The 21,873-nt window shown below is 43.1% G+C and overlaps 1 protein-coding gene across 1 annotated transcript in view; it reads left to right on the top strand.

Annotated features, from left to right (window-relative positions):
- The window catches only part of GALNT2 (polypeptide N-acetylgalactosaminyltransferase 2), a 135,065-nt gene extending 115,294 nt beyond the window's left edge, over positions 1-19,771 (top strand). Inside the window, exons 11-16 of the mRNA XM_088448977.1 lie at positions 510-636; positions 2,362-2,454; positions 3,314-3,397; positions 6,692-6,818; positions 15,384-15,503; positions 16,576-19,771. Of these exons, the coding sequence (XP_088305103.1) occupies positions 510-636; positions 2,362-2,454; positions 3,314-3,397; positions 6,692-6,818; positions 15,384-15,503; positions 16,576-16,731 (707 nt within the window). The 3' untranslated portion in view covers positions 16,732-19,771. The remainder of the gene's footprint in view (positions 1-509; positions 637-2,361; positions 2,455-3,313; positions 3,398-6,691; positions 6,819-15,383; positions 15,504-16,575) is intronic.
- The last annotated feature ends 2,102 nt before the right edge of the window (positions 19,772-21,873 follow it).

Raw genomic sequence — 21,873 nt, 5'->3', positions numbered from 1 at the left:
TCATGTGCAAAATGCATGTGAAATATCTAAAATATTTTCACTTCAAGACGATGAAGAGAATGATTTGAAAGATGCATTTAAGTTGCGAGAACCAAATTACCTGTGCAAGAGAGCAATTTATGTATCTGTTATATAGACAGTGACTTACTGAGTGGTGCAGGGGAGGAATGATGGGCTTTAAGATGTAGTAAAATAACTGTACTGAATGTTTTTCCAAAGCCTTTCATGTCAACCCAGCTTTTCTATCTCCATTTGCTCCTATACTGTAGTATAGGACTGTAGTATATACTGTAGTACATTTTTCCCTTTCATCTTATAGGGACAGGTGGGGAGTTTGACTGGGGCGGTACACCTGTCAAACCGTAACGCAGGTGTCCTAAGGCGAGCTCAGGGAGGACAGAAACCTCCCGTGGAGCAGAATATAGGGACGTACTATACTTCTATCTGTTCCTCCCTGGGTGTTGCAATGCTTCCTGAGTAATTCATGGCTTCTCTTTAATCCTGATTAGAGATTTCTTTCCGCGTGTGGCAGTGTGGTGGAAGTCTGGAAATAATCCCCTGCAGTAGGGTGGGCCATGTGTTTCGCAAACAGCACCCGTACACATTCCCTGGTGGCAGTGGGACGGTGTTTGCCAGGTAAGATTCTGCCACAATATATCTCTGAAGATTAAAGGAAAAATAATGTATAGAGATCTTCATACACATTCTCTACAATTTTATTTTTTTGTTATCACAAAGAAATCTAATGAAAGGATTGATCCTCTGTCAGTTTAAACTAATGTATCTTCATCTGCCATAATATGTAACATTACTGACCAGATTACAATGATAAATAATTGTTTCCCATCCCAATCCTGTCTCCCTCACTATACATAATTCCTATGTAGTTGTGTACAGGAGGTGTGCATTTCTGTGTGTCATGTGTGGGGGAATACACAAGCAATATGCATGAAATACAAAGTACTTTCTCTGCTCACCATCCCAGCTGCAGGACTTTGTGTATGCATTTTGTGCAGGAACACAGAAACTGCAAAGCAATTACAGTAACTTTTTTTTTTTTTTTTTTTTTAGTTTGTGGAGACAGAGTAAAAATATATTATTGTAATCCATAAATTGCTGGTTTGCTTGGTGCTATTGGGATCCCTAAATATGTTTTGGAGATGAAAAAAAATATATATATTTTTTAATTATATGGCGCCACCAAGTGTCCGTGCAGGAGAATTATTACTGTATACACAAACAATACAGCAAAAAGGTTCAAACCAACTATACAGGGGCAAACCTCGTACAGTTAGCAAATGATAACAAACTTGAGAGACTGTTATTAACAGTAGCAGTCAGTAACCCTTTCTGTCCACCTTTCCCAGGGCACTAGGTCAGAGCGGTAGCGCACTGGAGATAGGGATGACACAGGATGAGAGAAGAGTTTACACTCTAGGGTAGAGGTTCCCAAACTCTGCCATTACAGTGCAGGTTTTAAGGATATCTATGCTTGAGCACAGGTGACTTAGGCCCTCATTCAGAGCCGTACGCTCTGAGCAGAGCGCACGCTCTGAATGAGGGCCGCCCTCCATAAAAATGGAGCGTCCTCCTGGACGCTCGTATAGCTGTGTGTCACCACCCACAGCCTATACGAGCGTGCAGTTTGATGGCCGCGATGGTCGTGACCATCGCGACCATCGAAACTGCGAGCCGGAGCCTGCGGTTGAGGTTTTCAACCGCAAGGCCCGGAGTGATTTTGGCTCTATCAGATCCAAAATCACTCCCACTGACATCACTAGTGATGTCAGTGGGCCGGCTTCTGACGGTAGGCGTTCCCTTGGGAACGCCCCCGTCAGGGAGGCACGCCCCACGGCACGCCCACCAAAGGGGGCATGCTGTCAATCAACATCGACAGCACGCCCCCTTTGATCAGACACAACAAGCGAAGGACTTTCCTTCGCTCGTCGCGTCTGGCTCCCTCCGTCGTGCGCATGCTCAGTGCAGACCATCGACCCACTTGCGAGCGGCTTGCGAGTGGGCCTGAATCAGGGCCTTAATTAGTACCTCAGTCAATTTGATTTAACCATCTTGTCTCAAGCATGGATATGCTTAAAACCTGGACTAGAATGGCGGAATTTGGGAAACCCTGCTGTAGGGTTTGGGGTAAAACTAGGAGGGGAACAGATGAAAAAGGGAGGACAGAAAACATGAGTGTATGAATATTCGTATTAACCCCTTCAAAGGACTATAACAAGACCCCAGGCATCATTTCAAAACTTCTTTGCTGTTTTCATATTACCTGAATTGCCCTATTTTGCAGTATCCGCACAGTATTCTTCATGTATATATGTAAAGTGCTCAATGTTTTGTTGGGTCTAGAAACACACGAAGAGCAGCAGAGGTTTGGATGGATGAATATAAGAATTTCTACTATGCAGCTGTACCGTCTGCTAGAAATGTTCCATTTGGAAAGTAAGTGCTGTCATCGTCTTCCTTTTTACCGTTCTGTGGAAACGCCTTTCCTAAACATTAGATTTCTGCTTTGCATTAAATATAAATATCCTTGCAGAAACTTATACTATGTCCTTGTCTATCATCACACTAATTAGTATTCTAGAAATGTTATTATGTTTATATATCGTACAGTAGGTTTAAAATAATGCTGCATGTTCTGAATAAAAAGTACTAGGATCAGATTTTTTAACCCAAATTTGTCCCTTGAAGATATCCTTTTTAAACCTTTTTTTTAGGATAGATAGCATTGCAGGATATAGAGTAACATGTTTATTTCAATGGCATGCAGACCAGAGAGAAGATGCAAGTGTAGGGGACTCCTGCTTGGAAAGCCATTTACAGGATTATAGTGCGCAGCAAAGAAAACTAATATATCTTAGTATTTAGCAATTAAATATACAAATATAATCATAAAATATTATTATAATTAAATAAAGAACTTGACAACTCCACACTGGGGTAACAGTTTAGGGACCTGTTGGAACTGTATTTGTGTTTAGTTTGTATGTTCTCCTCTTGTTTGCTTGTGATTCTTCCCACAGGCTACAAACCCTGGCTTTTGACATAAATGAACCCTAGAGTTTGTGGGGTAGGGAATGTAGAGACTGTAAGCTAAATAGGTCAGGGACTGATGTGAATGATTACATAGAACAGCATACAAGATGCTGCAAGGGTGAGACAGCCATCTGGGGGGGCGTGATGGCGGTCTTACTTTCTTCAGTAATTTAAAGTGCAAGAAGCGCCAATTTCACTATTTGAAGAAAGCACATGAATGTTTATATTCCTGCCCGCTAAGTGTGGTGTTACTCCATTCTAGTATCCAAAGCCGCACAGATCTGAAGAAAAAACTGGGCTGCAAACCTTTCAAGTGGTACCTGGAAAACGTTTACCCTGAACTGAGGTGAGCTTTTTGAATCTCTAAAAATGATTGTCATACTTATGTAACAGAGCTGGACAGTTATCTAGGTCTGTCCTCTGGGAAATAGCGGCTAAATGTAGTTTTAGTGGTTGATACAGATTTTAACAGAAATTAGGAATCCAATTAATTCTTCAAGAAAAACAAACAAACAAGGTTTGTGTCACAGTTATCTCCGATGTAGGAAGAAAGGCTTTACTCCTGCCAAGCAATATCACACATGTAATATGGATGTACTTGGTTAAATAGCAAGGTTGAAAAAAAATGACTCTTCTATTTATTTTGTATGTGGATATTGGCCTCTGAGCCTCCTCAGGTTCTCCTACTGTATGTCCTTCTTACAGTTACATGCCCAGATCTGTACTTTTGTACATTGGTAATTCTGTGTCCTCCCTCTCCCACAACCAGCCTTTTCCAGGTCTAGTTTGTTATTTTACATAAATGTTTCTGTAAGATATATATTTTTCTTACTTGTGCTTTAATAATCCTATATATCGTAATGTCATAAGCAAGACTGGTCACCTTACTTTCTAAGCTATCTACAAGGTCAACAATATAAAGATATTTAAATAAAAAAAAACAATCACTGACTGTGTCAAGAGTCTCGCGAGATTATGACATCAAATCTCGCGAGACTCTTGACACAGTCAGTGATTGAAGTGAAGCTCTTCGGTGGCCAATAGCTGTCAAGTAAACAGCTGACTGCCGAGGAGGACCGCAGTGGAGACCGCTAATTGCTGTACTCCTGTTTTAGTTATTAAGTTTCCGGGAGCCGGGGACAGTGTGTGGGGGCCCCCTATGTGTGGGGGCCACGGGACGACTGCCCCTTGCTGCCCTGCCTATAATCCGACCCTGGATCCATCTATTACTGACTCTGGGTCCTTTATCACATGGGTTGGATGCTGTCTGGACCAAGTGCTGTATGCCTAATCTAGTTTTAGTGTAATTGCACCTGTGTTAGACAAGCAACGTTTAATGATGTACAAAGGGTATTGCTGCAAAACCTGTCCCTTTGTGATTACAGATGCACAAACATATTTACAGTAAGAGACCATATTTGTCCTAATCTTCTACAGTTATTTTATAGCTATACACAGATGTGTCCTCGTACACGATTGCTGCAGTTGTGCCAAACAGCCCACCTCTGTGCGCCATGTCCTGTACCATTCAGCTTGCATTGAGCATTTTTTTTTTGCTGATTTTTCATCAGAACATGCGCCTTAGTCGTAATCTGATGCAACGATTCGCTTCACTAGTCTGCACTGATTAATTTTATATGTTACAATTGTACAGATATACCCACATACATATTGCACAAGTGTGAACATAATGCGTGAGCACTGTGCAGCTCGTCAGCGTCGAACATCTTTGTGTGCGGCTTTTTACCTTCAAATGCATGTTATTCGCAAATCAATGACAATAGGACACACAAGCCTCTTCTGCTGATTAAAATGATATGTAGCATGCCCATATTCTGTGTGCGGCCGTGGCAATATCTGCATGCAAAATGCTAAGTTACAGGGTCAGTGGCTGTGACACTGTAGCGTAGCATTTCGTATGCAGATACACCCACAGTCACACACAGAATATAGGCATGTTGCATATCATTTTAATCAACAGAAGTTCCATTCCCTCCTAGTTCTAGCAATTTAAATGTCCCCCTCACCAACCTATTACTTTTATACCTGCTTACTTATCCACTTAAAAGCACAGAGAACAAATCTTATATATAACATTTGTTGGTTTGTTTGTATGTTATGCATTCAGACACCCCTGCACCTATTGGGATGAAACCAATGTGAGATGGTCCAGTTGGATCCTGGCCAGGTTATTGGGGGTTTAGGGTCCCAGTCGGCCCTCCCATTGGTGTTCGCTGGACATAACTTTGACCTGGCGAGTCTGTGCAGTTTTTGTCCAAATCCATCCAGTAGAAGGCTCAGAACAGACTCGCTGAGTCAAAGTTCTGCCCAGCGTACACCAACGGAGGTCCGTTCGTGATCTCAACCCCCTAGTATGTCTTCTGGGATCCAATGTTACCACTCTGTGCAGTTTTTGTCCAAATCCATCCAGTGGAAGGCTCAGAACAGAGTGATAACATTGGATCCTAGGGGTTTGAGAACCCGATTGGACCTCCTGTTGGTGTACGCTGAGCAGAACTTTGACTCGGGGAGCCTGTTCTAGGCCTTCCACTGGATGGATTTGGATGAAAACTTCAGAGGAGTGGCAATTGGTTTGGGATGCCTAACTTAATAGCTTGAAGATTTAAACCCGGGCAATGCCAGGTACTTCAGCTAGTTAAAATAAAAATAGTTACCTTTATTAAATAATCTTTGAGTGCTCTTGTAGCTTCCTTACAAATTTTTATTGTTGTTCCAGTAAAATGTTCTGATCACTATTCAATACATGTCCCCTTTTCTGTACATTACTTTTAATCCCTGACATATAAGTACCAATCAGCAGCAGATATCACTGGATCTAATAGTGGTGGTGCACCAGCTCCCCAACATTTTGTCCTTGCAGACGTAGCTCACCGGACATAGCTGGGACAGATCACAGGGTAAATGTTCAAATTGGATTTGTTCAGAAGCACATAATGATGATACACCACTAGTAAAGTACATGTTTGTATAACTATATTATTAACAACTAGCTGATCTATGTATGTATTATTTAAGATTTAATTAGTGCTGTGAAATCTATGAAAAGACTTCTGAAAAACTGTCCAAATTCTTTTTTGTGGCATTCTCATTTATAATGTCTTCAAAATAAAATTATATTTTAATGCCCATCATGAAAAAAAGACATAAAAAAAAAGTTATTGTCAAACTGACCCCTCACCATATGGTGCAAAATATTTCTTATTGGGTATGTGTCAGCTGGGCTGTAATTAGGGGTGTGCCCCGGTGCCTTCCAAAGTGCATGGGCTCTGTGGGTGGCACAGTCGCTGCCCAACTGTCCTTGCTTTTGGCTAGCAGGGAGCCTGGAATGGCACCCTGCAGCCAGGATCGCTAGTGCAGTGACATCCGCAGCGCGCTGTGGCCACTCCAGATGGGCATACTGCAGTCTGTGCAGCCATCCTTAGGACACCCGGTCAGCGCTGCACGTACTGGTGCTGCCGGCCTCACCCTTTTTGCGCGGTGTCCTAACATCACACGCATGATGTTGCACGCTCAGGGGGCGGGGCAGTAGAAGACGCATTTGTGCCGGCCTTGTGTGGCATTCTAGCTGTACAGAGCCATTGGAACTATTAAAGCATTTATTCATTTATATTTTGTCCAGGGTTCCTGACCATCAAGATATTGCGTTTGGAGCTTTACAGCAAGGTACAAACTGCCTTGATACATTGGGTCATTTTGCAGATGGAGTTGTTGGTGTCTATGAATGCCATAATGCTGGAGGTAACCAGGTGTGTATTCAAATAAAAATACAATCCAAAATGCATGACAACCCGGACTAGGATTTACACCAAATCTTCCAAATTCTGGGGGTGATACAGGTCGTGTCTCCCCTATCCAAAATGCTTGGGACCAGGGGTATTTTGGATATCGGAATATTCCATATTTTGGAATATTTGCATAAAATAATGAAATATCTTGGGAATGGGACCCAAATCTAAACACAGAATGCTTTTATGTTCTATATATACACCTTATACACACAGCCTGTAGGTCATTTTATAACAGTATTTTTAATAATTTGTGCTTTAAACAAAGTTTGTGTACAGTGAACCATCAGAAAGCAAAGGTTTCATTTTCTCAGTCGTGCTAAAAATACTCTGTATTTTGGAATATTTGGATATGGGAGACTCAACCTGTATATCAAGCGGTGAAAAAAGTGGACGAGTGGAGGAGCAACCAATCAGTGTCTTAACTGTCATTTTATACAATGTACTTGATAAATGTTACCTCGAAGCTGATTGATCCTATGGGCAACTTCTCCACTCTGTTCACTGATTAATACATCACCCCCTCTGTGCATAAAACAATAATATGTATATAATATTGGCTGCCTGTGTTCATGTTCTACTAAACACAAAATATGTCAGATGCAGCAAATTACACCCACGTGTGCACATTACTTCACACACACTGGAAGCTTTGTGAATTCAATCTGTTTTTTTTCTTTATCCCTATGAATATATATAAAAAGTAATCTGCACAGTGAAGTGGTTAGCTAACACTTGGTGCTTTCGGCTCGTACTGCAGGAATGGTGGTGGGTATTGCTTTGGTGGACCCCACAATGTTTTTTTCTGTTTTTTAATTGTAATAAGTGCTTGTTATTTTCTCTTTATCCTCACAAGAAAAAAGGAACAGACAGAGGCACACAAACACAATGGGGGCGATTTCAATTGTTTTTTTTCGGGAAACTATTTCTTCTAGGTGCTAGGTGGAGCAATTCAATTGTCGCTCCATTCAGGCGTAATAGCCGCCGGAACCAGCATTTCTACTCACGCCCTCAGGAGGGTGACAGACACAAAGGGTAACCTGAGATAGGGGAATATAGTACTGAGTAGTAATCTATATCTCCAGCTATCTCATATCTTCCCCACATTTTATGTTAGTTTCTTTTAGATGAACTTTGCCAGACTTTTTGAGGCAATGAATTAATTCAGGGCTTGACAAATGTTTCTAAAATCTAGGAGCCAGGATGAAAGTGTAGGAGCCAGACCCCCCCTTCCCCCAGGGCAGCATTACTGAGCACCTGCGCCCCGGGCAACCAACCCCCATGGCCACACCACTTAACGGGGTACCCCAGGTAAACCACCCTCCCACAGCCACATTACTGTGCATCTAAACCCCCTCTCCAGGCAATCAACCCCCAGAAAGACCACCCCTCCGCAGCCAAAAAACCCCGGGCAAGCAAAGCCACCGCTGGCAGTGGCCGAACTAGAGAGTGGTGGGTCCAGGTGCAAGTATATGCTTTGGGCAACCTATGCAGTGCCCCCAGTAGTGGTCCGCTATGCAGTGCCCACAGTAGTGCCCCATATACAGTGCCCTATTAACAGTGCCCCCAGAAGTAGCCGGCCCCCCCATGCATTGCCCCCGGTAGCACCCACTAATATGCATTGCACCCAGTAGCACCCCCCACTATGCAATGCCCCTAGTAGCAACCCCCCCTATACAGTGCCCCCAGTACTAGTCCCCACTATGCATTGCCCCTAGTAGCGCCCCCCTTATACAGTGCCCTAGTAGCACCCCCCCCTTATACAGTGCCCCCAGTAGTGGCCACTTCGCCCTATGCAATGCCCCAACTAGTGGTCCCCATATACAGTGCCCCCAGTAGTAGTCCCCGCTCTACAGTGCCCCAGTAGTAGTTGTCCTATGCAGTGACCCCCAGTAGTAGTCCCCACTATGCTTTGCCCCTAGTAGCGGCCCCACCCTGTACAGTGCCCCAGTAGTGGCCACCTCATGCAGTGTCCCCAGTAGCAAACACCCCCCCCATGCAGTGCCTCTTGCATGCACACAAAAAAACACAACTTACCTGATCCCCCGCTACTGCCGAGGACCGCCGCTGTCCGCTCCTCCCGGGAGAGATGTAATGACGCTCCGTAACCCCACCGACGCCGGTACGGATTCGGGGATTACGGCGGGAGCCTGGGGTCTGTGTTAGCCAGACTCCGGAGGACTCCCAGGACTGCAGCCGGATTTATGGGGAAGTCAGGTAAGCCGCGGATCACCACCTGCGGTGATCCGCTTGTTGCAGTCCTTTTCCCCGGATCTCTGGTGACGGACCGGGGATGCCGCTGGTGGAGCCAGGCCATAGACCCCTACGTTTTCACTTAGACCTATCTGAGGACACGAGGGGCGCAATGCTGGGGAAACATTGCACTTCCAGTGCCCCAGGGGTTAATGACCGGCCAGGGGAGGCTGCCTTCCCTGTTCACAGCCGGCTCCTCCCCTCTGCACAGCGTGTCTTCCACTCTGGTCTGGCTTAGCTGCAGCAGCTCTCCTTCCACAGGAACGCCTCTTCCAGAATCTCTGGCGCCCATTTTCTCCTTCGCAAAGTCGCAGATTTCTGAGGAGCGCGGAACCTGGGTCCCTCTACATACCTCTCCCCAGTGTGTGGTCAGCATATGTAGCACTATAGCCTACCAAACACTAAGTCTGTGTAGTTGAATAGTAGTGCCATTTGTGCAGGTGTTTTTATTCTGCATTGTATGTGACCTTATGCTAGCGCTGTCTGCCTGTGTTTCTGTTTTCTTCTGTCAGCCATTTTACTTTCCCTGTGCTCTTTCTCTCTCAGCCCTTACAAGTGTTGTCAAGTGCAGCCTCACAGTGTATTTCTTCTGTGTGGTGGGTCACCTACAGTATACACGCTATCCTATACATTATGTCTGGTAGTGAGGATGATGTGCAAACCTTGGCTCCTGTCCTGCAGACATGTAAAAAGTGTTCTGCAGGATTAGGTGTGGGAGACATAATACATGAGGGGTTATGTGTGAGATGTTATGCTCCCCCAGGCCCCTCTACTGTCTCAGCCACCTCTCGGGAGCCTCCCTGGGCATGCTTTGCTCAAACACTGACGGCCATTCCGGGACGCTCGGCAGTCACTCCTGTATTTCCCCCGCTGGGGTTTCCACAGCAGCTGATTGTGCCCTCTCAGAGCCTGTTTCAGCTGGCTGCACCCATACAGGTTGTTTCTAATCCTCCATGGGTGAATACGTTTTCTACTACGGTGCAGAACCTTACAGATATGCTGCAGGGGGATGCACCCCAAATTAGACCGACTAAAAGACAATTGTCGTCATCTCAGTCTACAGTCCTGACTCCCGAGTTCTCTGCACGAGAGGTGGAGCCTAAGTCAAAAATTTATATGCCAGGTCTGATACGGGCTGTCCAGGCGGCCTTAGTCATATCCTCCAGCTCCCAATTCCAAACATGCCTATATTAAGGACATAAAGGTGACCGCTGCCATATTTCCTTTATCTGATCAGCTGGTAGACCACTTGGAAGTGACATGGAAAACACCTGGAAAGCGTTACCAGCCTCAAAGACGCCTGGCCTATGCATATCCTTTTGCAGAGGACTATTTTACCAAATGGGAAATTTCCCCAGCAGTGGATTCTCATGTGACGTGCTTGGTTAAAAGTGCGACCCTACCTATGCCATCCTTGTCGTCCTTAAAGGATACTATGGATAGCAAGGTGGAGGTTTGTTTTAAATCCATATATTCTCTTTCAGGGACAGCCTGCAGTCCGGCCATGGCTATCTGCTGGGTAGTCAGGGCTATGGAGGTCTGGGCGAACTCCCTTGAAGGGTCCTCGTCTTCGGATGCTACCAGCAAGCAGATAACGCTAGTGGGCAACATCTGAGATTCAGCTACATATATTAACGAGGCTACTCTGGATGTCAGCCTCTTGAATTCCAGAATTTCTACTGCGATGATTGCAGCTTGCCGCTCCCTGTGGCTACGTTCTTGGAAAGCAGATGTGGACAAGAAGGGTTTAGAGCAGTGGTTCCCAAACTTTTTTGAATCATGGCTTCCTAGAGTATCAGCATTGCTTTCACGGCACCCCTAAGGTTAAGTTTGTTGTTGAGAAATTCAGAAAAAAATGTAGTAAAAAAGTAAAGTGAAGTAAATTGTAAATTGTCGTCCTTAGGCTCAGTTATGTGGCAGTGGACAGGTTTGCACTTCTGTTTGTTCACATATTTACATTACATTGACCAAAAACAATTTGATTTGGTGCTGGACCACCAACCAGAGGCACCCCTGCAAATGTCCCAAGGCACCCCAGGGTGCCATGGCGCACAGTTTGGGAACCACTGGTTTAGAGTGTTTATAACGGTAAGGTTTTGTTTGGTCCTGACTTTGATAAAATTGTGGATACGTTGGCAGCAGCCAAGTCTGTGTGCCTGCCTTCGGCTTCCTCTGGATCTAGGACCTCGTCCTTTCGGACCTATCTGCCCCAATGTAAGCCTAAAGGTCAGTCCTTTCCTAGGCCGTCAGTCTCCAAGAAGACTGCCAAGCCCAAGAAACAAGCTTGGAGTGCAAGACGTCCGGCTGCCAAGCCTGACGACAAACCCTCAGCCTGACGGGACGGCCCAGGCTGAGGGTTTGGAAGGCCGCCTTCTTCAGTTTGCCCAGTACTGGCTACAGACACCAGGGTAAGAGAAGTGGTCTCTCACTGGTACGCCCTCTCCTTCGCAGAGAGCTTCCCCATCAGTTTTTGTGCACAGACCTTCAGTCGGGCAAAGACAAGGCCTTACAAATCCAGAAGGTTGTACAATCCTTGCTTCACGCAGGGGTCATAGTAGCTGTCCCGTTGCCCCAGAGGGGAACAGGTTATTATTCCAATCTCTTTTTGGTGCAAAAACCAAACCGATCCCATCGGCCTATCCTCAATCTCAAGTCCCTGAACAAATTCCTCAGGGTACCCCGGTTCAGGATGGAAACCCTCAATTATACTGGCCATGGAACCTGGGAATTTTATGGTGTCACTGGATATTCAGGATGCATACCTGCATGTTCCAATTACTTCGGCTCACCAGCGTTTTCCCAGCTTTACTGTTCTGCAACAACATTTCCAGTTTCGGGCTCTGCTGTTTGGCCTCTCTACTGCACCTCAGGTGTTTACCAAAATTATGGCGGTAATGGCGGCCCATCTACAGCTGCAGGGGATCCGTCTGTTACCCTACCTGGATGACCTGTTACTGTTGGCAAGATCTCCAGAGGTACTTCACCACCACCTACAGCTGACAATATCGGTGCTTCAGGCGCACGGGTGGTTGATCAATTGGAAGATGTCCACCCTGATTCCTTCTCAAAGGATGCTCCATCTGGGAGCTCTGTTGGATTCACAACAGCAGCGGATCTTTCTGACTGCGGAAAAGATCTCCACTTTGCAGATGTGAGTATGCAGATGCCTCCACAGTCGCAGAGTGTCCATCCTCTCAGCGATGCAGTTACTGGGATCCATGGTGTCGACTTTCGACAAGGTTGGAATATGCCCAGTTTCATTCCCGGCCTCTACAGAAATTGATCCTCTCCAGGTGAGACTGATTACCTCCATCAGATAAGAGCACAAATGATGGTGCTCTATCCGGAGGTGCGTCTGTCTCTTGCTTGGCGGTTGCTGACGAACCACCTCACCAGTCTCCGGGGTTGGGGCGCAGTGACGCGTCCACACTTGTTTCATGGATGGTGGACAGCAGAGGAGTCTGCCCTGCTAATCAACATATTGGAACTTCTGCCAGACTTGGGGGCTCTCTCTTGCCATTCCCCATTTCTGTTTTTTCACAAGGACAGGGAGATGCCTCGGACTCTCCCTGGGTTCCTTCCTAAGGTGGTTTCTAGTTTCCACATTAATGAGGAAATTATTGTAACGGCCTTTAGTTCTCCAGAACTCTCGGCAAGTGAGCCCTCACTGGATGTGGTGCGTGCCCTCAGGATTTATGTGGACCGTACCAGTTCCCTTCGGAAGTCAGACTCCTTGTTTGTCCTCTATGGTTTCTACAAGAAGGGATGGCCAGCCAATAAACAAACTTTGGCTAGGGGGATTCGCTTGACTATCTCTGAGGCTTACACTCATGAGGGCCTTCCAGTGCCACCCTCTGTTACTGCTCATTCTCCTCGGTCTGTGGGTCCTTCATGGGCAGCTTGCCGTGGCGCCTAGGCTGTTCAGCTTTGTAAGGCGGCCACGTGGTCTTCTGTCCAGACCTTTCTGAGGTATTGTGCATTTGATACCTTTGCCTCTCAGGATGCTTCCTTTGGGCGGCGGATTCTTCTCTCTGCACAGGAGCGTCCCCACCCTTAAAGGGACTGCTTTGGGACATCCCCAAGGTCTCCCTGTGGAGCATATGGACCCTGAAGAGGAAAATGAGAGATGGTAAAAACTTACCTTTTGTTATCTCTTTCCTCGAAGTCCATAGGGTTCCCAGGGCACCCTCCCAGACGCACCTGTGCTTCAGATGGGCTTTGCTCTGGTCACCGGTTTTCCGTCTCCTTCTGTGTGAGAATGTGATTCTTGAGTGTTCCAGACTTTCTTCTCTCTTTCTCCTCCTCCGGCCTTAGGCTTACTACGAAACTGAGTTGCCATTGGCCCGGGGGTGGGGTATAGAGGGAGACCCAAGTGAATCCTGGGAGAAAAATTTGCTGTGTGCCCGGATGAGTCTGCATCACCTATACCCCAAGGTCTCCCTGTTGACCTTATTGACTTCGAAAGAGAGATAACAAAGGTATCTCTCATTATTGCCTAAGTTTACTTCACATATTAGATCAAATCTTCAGGTGATAAATAGTGAGAGAAATGCAGTGTAGTGGGGTGGAGAAGGATAGGAGAGAGGAGAGACAGGCCAGGAAAGGAAAGCTGCTCATTGATGGCTTGTATCAGTAACTGGGAAGAATAGCCACCAGCATATAAAGAAAAAACACAGTTTAATGTGATGTGGGTGGCTCCTCTATTTGACCCTCGAGCTCAAGACAGTAGCTTAGAACACATAACAGATTATCTGGCCCTGAGTGGGATATATCCATGAAGGCAGCGGTTCTCAACCTCTATCCTCAAGTTTTCCCATAAGGTTATAGTTTCAGGATTTCTGTCTGTGAGATAATTACTGACCCAGCAAAATAGGTAAGCTCAGCTGTGTAGGATTAAAGACATCCACAAAACATGACCTGTTTGTAGTACTTGAGGACTGTGTTAAGGAGTAGCACTGCTGCAACAGGATATTTCCACTAACACCATGGGAAAGGATTACTTCAAGAAGAAGAAAAAGCAATATGTCGCCCAGCCCATGCATAATGAGCAGTTTCCGTCTCCCAGGTGCTCGGGTTTGGCATATTGTGGATTAGGTCAATTGATATTTAGAGTGGATAGGAAGATCCTTGCAGTGAATTAATATTAGGGGGAGCTGGACAATCCTTCTAAACTGTTTTCAGGGTTGTAAACTTAAAGTAAGGACCTGTGAGGTAGTAATTTCTGAAATAGTGTCTCTGCTATACCTGTGTTAAGAAGCTGGTAGTAAAAATATAAAATGCATAGTAACAATATGATTAATAGGAAAAAATAGTGTATAGATACATGTTTGCTGCAGTCGTGCCAGGTCCCATGAGACTCTGCTAGCAGCAGGCCTATTTCTTGCGTCTAAATTGCGATGCAACTAGGATGCACCACAGGCTGTGCTGAATAACTTGCTTTGTGACACTTGTATATCTGTGTGCGACTGAGTCTCCGAATCTGTATATGAAGTGCTACAATGTAGGTGCGGCAGCTTTTTTCATTCCAAGTTCCATTGTGGTTCATATACAGACTCCAGTGCACACAGATATACAAATGTTGTATATCAAATTAATCTACAGAGTCTGCTGGTGCGTCCTGGTCAGATCTCATTGTAACTTAGACACATTTTGGGCAAAAAAAGACACCCAAGCTAGCAGAGTAGCACGGGACCTGGTGGCTCACTCACGCCAGGCAAGTCATGCTGAGTGGCATATTGAGGCTAGATGTATGAGGACACATCGATAAAGAAGTGTCAATGTTGATTCTTTGAGAATTAAGGAGCACGTTGATCATATGGTTCCTCTGCGCAATATTGAAAATTCTCCAGGAGAATCACACACATTTCACACATGACATTTGGATGTTATGTGTGAAATATAAAGAACATCCAATATAGTACACTATTGATTATACTCTATTAATGCCTTTTAGAGGTGAAAATAACGTTCCCTTGTCATAAATGAACCTTTATTTTAAAGTAGAACTCTTCCCTGATGAAGCAGACGTAACTCTGTGAAACGCATAGCAGTTCACTACTTCTTCTTTAGGCAGTCTTTTACAGCACATTGCTGTGTACATAGAGGAAGTGAGCAAGGTACAGTGGTTCCGTATGAATGCTCTGAAAACATTGATATACAACTGCAATTGTGATAATGTGTTTATCTGATTCCTATGTGCAGAGATCAAAAACATAAATAACATACAAGCAAGAAAGAAGCTATATAGTTCTCATCATTTTCTTTTCATTTTAGGAATGGGCTCTGACAAAGGACAAATCGGTTAAACACATGGATCTTTGCCTTACTGTTGTTGATAGAGCTCCAGGCTCACTTATAAAACTTCAAGGCTGCAGAGAAAATGACAGTAGACAAGTAAGTACAGTACAATAAATGTATGCACACAATAGTAAGTAAATGTACATTGCTATATTAAGTCCACCTAAAACAAGAGCCAAGGTGCATTAGTAGTGTCCCATAAGAATGGGTAATGCACTAGTGAGTCAATTCTCCTAGTTGTTACTTCGATGTACCAGAAGTGTGGTGGTTACAGTCTGGCACGGATTCCTGATTAATCAGATAAGCTCTGTGAACAAGATTTTGTAAGTTACATGCAAATGTATCTTTTATACATTATTGTGCCTGAATGATATAGGGTATTGTGCCTGATTGATATTAGTGTTCCCTTGTACCTGTTTTTGGTGTGTTTTGTGGAAATCCTCTACCTCCATTCAAAAACCAAAGAACTTTGTCTTGAATTGGTGTATATGAGTTCAGTTTAATCAGTTAAGGGGCCTATCCATTTGCAGATCTTTCTCTACGATGAAAGACAAAAGATTTATGCCTTGAAAATTCCTGGAGCTGCGGTGACAGATATCTGTCATGTACATAACAGATTTTTGCAAACGACGAAACAATATTGCATGACATAATTCAGGGAGTGGATTTTTTTTAATGTTTCTATTAATTTTCATAAAAAATATTGTTCGACGTTTACCGCTTATAAACTGACGGATATTTCTGTCATATATCTAATATCTGTCAGCGATAAGCGATAATTGACCAACATGTTGGAGAGACGAAAAACACAATTTGTTGGCCGCGGGAGTGTGCATCTGTCATCGTTCAGGGCCTATCCATGATAGATAAATTGAACGATATGTCGTTCATCGTTCAAATTTATCTGCTAATGGATAGGCCCCTTTATTGACCATCCTGACCAGACAGCTTAATGTTCTAAAGATGAATGTAAAGAGAGAGGAAGGTAATCCCCTGTGAGAGTCTTCACAAGCAAATGCCTTGGTTTTTTTGGGGGCGAAAATGCTTCTTTTTGGTGGTATACATATATACTTCAATTTATTAGCTTAAATTAGTTAAAATGGTCAAAGTAGCAACTGCTGTATTTGTTATATGTTCTTACATGTTTTCCTCTGTTCTGTTACTTTAGAAATGGGAACAAATTGAGAATAACTCCAAGCTGAGGCACGTGGGAAGCAACTTCTGTCTAGACAGTCGGAACGCCAAAAGTGGTGGTCTAACGGTAGAAGCGTGCAGTCCGTCGTTATCACAGCAGTGGAAATTTTCACTCAATCTACAGCAGTAGAAGTCTGAAGAATTGGGATGAAGGGGAGGGGGGAGGGGGGGGTGAGCATCATTTCATGGACATCAGTTCTGAATGCATTGCAGATGTATTTGTTCAACATTCTGCGGAATTATATACCTCAGTATTCCATCTTGGCATTGGATTTCAGGAGTACATTGAATGTGTGAGGTGGTTGGAGCAAAATGAAACAAGACAAAAGGGCCTTCTGCAGCTCTCCATTGTGATTGCGTAAAAGTATTGCATTGTTGCACGCGGGCCCTCAAAGACGATCAATGAAATGAAAACTTTATGAATTTGCAGGAGTTGGAGGTATAGATTGACACTTGGAAAGAGAAAATGGAGTGGAAGATCATATCTGGCATCTGTGTGCCCATATATACTGTTCTTTTTTTTTTTTTCTTCCTCTTCCATGGAGACAAATGGTCTGATTTCTGGGCTGGTAGAATGGTTTGTTTGTATTCTCCCATTTCTATATTTCACTACAAGATGTTCTAAAAATGTATGTGTATCATTTGTTTCTCTTCTGTTCATGACCAGATCTCTTGATCTCAACATAATGCAGGATATGTGTGCAGCTTATCCAGAGACTGAACCAATGCAAATACTTTTTTGGTGGAAAATCAGGACAGTGGAACCATTTTTATTGTTGTGTAAAGAGATTTTAAACTTGCTCGATGACGTCATGTTATCAATGAAGATCGAGTACTGGGTTCAATCACTGCCGGAAGAAACTGTGTGTTTCTTCGGTGGAGCTTAGACAGTGTGTGCATTTCTTTTTGTTAGTGATTTTCTTTTCTTTTTTTAATCAGTGATATTCATGGACTACAGTAAAAGTGTATTTTTAAAGTGAGTCTGTGGAGCAAAGTAACAAGTTTATTGTAATAACAATTCCCATCACTACAGTAATGTGACAGATATTGAAAACCTAAGTTATTCCACTCCTCTCCACTCCCTTTTTCGTTCCTTTCTTTTGGACAAGAAGAGTCGTCATGACATTTCCGATAGTCTTTGTGCTAACAAAATGGCATTTTTAGTACAATTTGGTTCAAAAGCTTGAAGAGTGTTTTTCAGAAATCTATGATTACAATTATGTATGTATATAAAATGTGAAGTGATTTGGGGTGCAGTCATTTGCATTACCATTTGTGAGCACAGCAATTATTCTGTCTCATCCCAACATGTATGTTATAATATATTCTAATTAGGTCAATGTGAAGAAAGGGGAACTATACAGACCATTAAGGATTACACACCATGATTGCATTAAGTGCTCCAATTTTGTTCCAGACTGTTTCTTGTAATGTGCCTGTTGTCATAAGCACTTTGGGTGTTTCCGTGGAAGCCGGTGGCAAAACAGTTCATTATCTTTTAGTATCAACAAGGCAAACAATACCCACAGTGCCTTGCTTGCAATTCAGTTGCAAATCTCTCAATATTTGGAGCAGCCAGTTACATCTGATAGTTACACATCTTAATTGGTCAACATTTTTTTTTATCTACAGCTTACAGGTAGGACAGTTGTAGGCAACCTGTGGTTGTCCTCCATTTATTGAACTGCAGCCCCCACCATGCCAGCCACTGTTACTTTAGTTCAATAACAAAACACAGGTTGCTGAAAAATTGAGTATAACACTATAATGGAATCTGATCATATGTATGCTCCCACAGAATGCTGCCACTTCCTCCACGTTTTGTGCGCGCTGTCAACATTTATTTAACTTTATGATTACAACATTTGTGTGTGACTGTGCATTCAGAATCTAAGTGTATAATGGTTTATATATAATTTGACTTACAAGGCCACTGTGTTAACAGTGCAATCTGGTCTCTTATTGTAGAAAACAATTCCCAAAAATTTGATCCAGGAGAACGCCTTTAATGTAACAACACCAATGAGATAAAGCAGATTGCATAACAGTGAATTCATTGTTTTCTTCCCTGTGCGTGTAATTCTGTTATATATACGCTCTTGGACCTCTAACCGTTATGAGCAAATGGTGCTAAATAGTGCAAATCTGCACGAGGCAAAAGGCGCAAAAAGGACTGAATGTTGCACACAAATACTAAGCAGTTTTATAACTTGCTCTACTGTAAATCGGAAAAAAACTAATTTTTCCTTCCCACAATATGGCATGGTTTGGCCATTGCATACAATTGTACTATTAAACCATATTAATTAGTAACTCGAAATCAGACCCTACCTGTGTAAATATATACATACATACTGTACAGTACATAAATACATACCTATAATACTGGATAAGTGATTTCCATTTCATATTTATTTTCCTGTTGCCAAAGTGAACCACCAGAATTGGTAAAACCGCAGAGGGCCTAGAAACCATGAGCACCTCTCTATAGCTGCAGTCAATGCAGAATTCTTTGGATAAAATAGTTACTTAGATTTCCGTTAATAGACAATGTGGTTATCTTTTACAAAAAAAAAAAAAAAAAAATTTAGTTTACCATAATCCACTCTGGGGCATTATTACCCATTTGAACTTGCTGTTATCTACAGTAACTTGTATACAACCAGGTGGTGATGCAAAGTAGTGTTGCATCTGCTTGAATAGTTTTAAACTTGGTGAATCTTTAAATGCCAATGTGAAACTGTTTTCAGTGCTTTGTCTGTGCTTCATCCCTCTCATGATATACACTATTTCATAACAGGAAGAGAATTGCTTTTGATGTCTAAGTATGTTTACATGACATGGTGTGCCAAAGTCATTTGCTGTGAGTTCTATTTAAAGCATATTCTATTCCCAGTCTAATGAAGAAATAAAAAGGAGACATTCACATAAAGGATCCTACTTAGGAGTCTTTATGGTAATGCATTCTCATTGTTATTATGGAAATAATACTGATGTGATAACATTATTTTTTTTATTCAAAGGTATAGTTTGGTAACTGTTCTCTATTAATTTGGTTACAATAATACAAAGGTGTCGGCAGTACATGGCCTGTACTTGTTCATTTTATAAATGCAGAGCGTCATTGAAAATTGTTTAACTTAAAAGAAAATAAATACTTTATAGATAAATATTGTTGTAGTCTCTTATTTATTTATATATATATATATATATATATATATATAATAGAGAGATGTGTGTGTGTGTGTGTGTGTGTGTGTGTGTGTGTGTGTGTGTGTGTGTGTATACACGCATCTCTCTATCTCAGAAGCTCTAACCATCGTTCTGTTTAAGTATGTAATGTCGCTCCAGGAGCTAAATTATAAATGAAAGCAGAATGCTTTGATTTACTTCCCATCATACATTTGTTCTGGTTAATTTTGAAAATACAGTGCCTTGCACAAGTATTCACCCCCCTTTGCATTTTTCATGTTTTGTTGCCTCATAATCTGGAATTAAAAGGGATTGTTTGAAGGTGTGCATCATTTCATTCACAGCACATGCCTACAACTGTAAAGTTGTGTATTTTTTATATTGTGAATCAAACAACATTTAGGACAACACAACAGAAAACTTCATCATGCATAACTATTCACCCCCTAAAGTCAGTACTTTGTTGAGCCACCTTTTGTGGTTACATGCACAGATACACCAGTCTCTGCTGTGGAACTCTGCAGCTCCATCAGGGTTACCTTTGGTCTCTGTGCTGCCTCTCTGATGCCCTCCTTGCCCGGTCTGTGAGTTTTGGTGGGCGGCCCTCTCTTGGCATGTTTGTTGTGGTACCATGTTCTTTCCATTTGATGATGATGGAGTTGATGGTGCTTCAGGGAATCATCAAAGATTTGGATATTTTTTTATAACCCAACCCAGAATTGTACTTCTCAACAACTTTGTCCCTGACTTGTTTGGAGAGCTCCTTGGTCTTCATGGTGTGATGCCTCTTGCTTAGTGGTGTTGCAGCCTCTGGGGCCTTTCAGAAAAGGTGTGTTTATACTGACAGATCACGTGACACTTAGATTTCACACAGGTGGACTTCATTTCACTAATTATGTGACTTCTGAAGGTAATTGGTTGCACCAGAACTTTTGGGGGGGCTTCATAGCAAAGGGGGTGATTACATATATGTGTGCCAATTTTCAGAATTTTATTTATAAAGGTTCTTTTTTATATACACTACCGTTCAAAAGTTTAGGGTCACCCAGACAATTTAGTTTTTTACATGAAAACTGACTTTTATGTATCAACTCAGTTGCAAAATGAATAGAAAACATAGTCAAGACATTGGCAAGGTTAGAAATAATGATTTTTATTTGAAGTAATAATTTTGTCCTTCAAAATTTGCTTTTGTCAAAGAATGCTCCTATCGCGGCACTTACAGCATTGCAGACCTTTGGCATTCTAGCTGTTAAATAGTTGAGGTAATGTGAAGAAATTTCACCCCACATTTCCTGAAGCACCTCCCACAAGTTGGTTTGGCTTGATGGGCACTTGCGTACCATACGGTCAAGCTGCTCCCACAACAGCTCAATGGGGTTGAGATCTGGTGACTGTGCTGGCCACTCCATTACAGACAGAATACCAGCTGCCTGCTTCTTCCCTAAATAGTTTTTGCATAATTTGAGGTGTGCTTTGGGTCATTGTCCTGTTGAAAGAGGAAATTGGCTCCAATCAAGCGCTGTCCACAGGGTATCGCATGGCGTTGCAAAATGGAGTGATAGCCTTCCTTATTCAAAATCCCTTTTACCTTGTACAAATCTCCCAGTTTACCAGCACCAAAGCAGCCCCAGACCATCACATTACCTCCACCATGCTTGACAGATGGCGTCAGGCACTCTTCCAGCATCCTTTCACTTGTTCTGTGTCTCACAAATGTTGATCCAAACACCTCGAACTTCGATTCGTCTGTCCATAACACTTTTTTACAATCTTCCACTGTCCAATGTCTGTGTTCTTTTGCCAATATTAATCTTTTCCTTTTATTGGCCTGTCTAAAATATGGCGCTTTCTTTACAACTCTGCCCAGAAGGCCAGCATCCTGGAGTCGCCTCTTCACTGTAGACGTTGACACTGGCGTTTTGCGGGTACCATTTAATGAAGCTGCCAGTTGAGGACTTGAGGCGTCTATATCTCAAACTAGAGACTCTAATGTACTTGTCTTCTTGCACAGTTGTGCATCGGGGCCTCCCACTTCTCTTTCTACTCTGGTTAGAGCCTGTTTGTGCTGTTCTCCGAA

Source organism: Taudactylus pleione, unplaced genomic scaffold (genome assembly GCF_031769625.1).
Source record: "Taudactylus pleione unplaced genomic scaffold, aTauple2 ptg000473l, whole genome shotgun sequence".
NCBI lineage: Eukaryota > Metazoa > Chordata > Amphibia > Anura > Myobatrachidae > Taudactylus > Taudactylus pleione.
The sequence above is the reverse complement of the archived record's forward strand: the minus strand, read 5'-3'. Positions and strand labels throughout refer to the sequence as shown.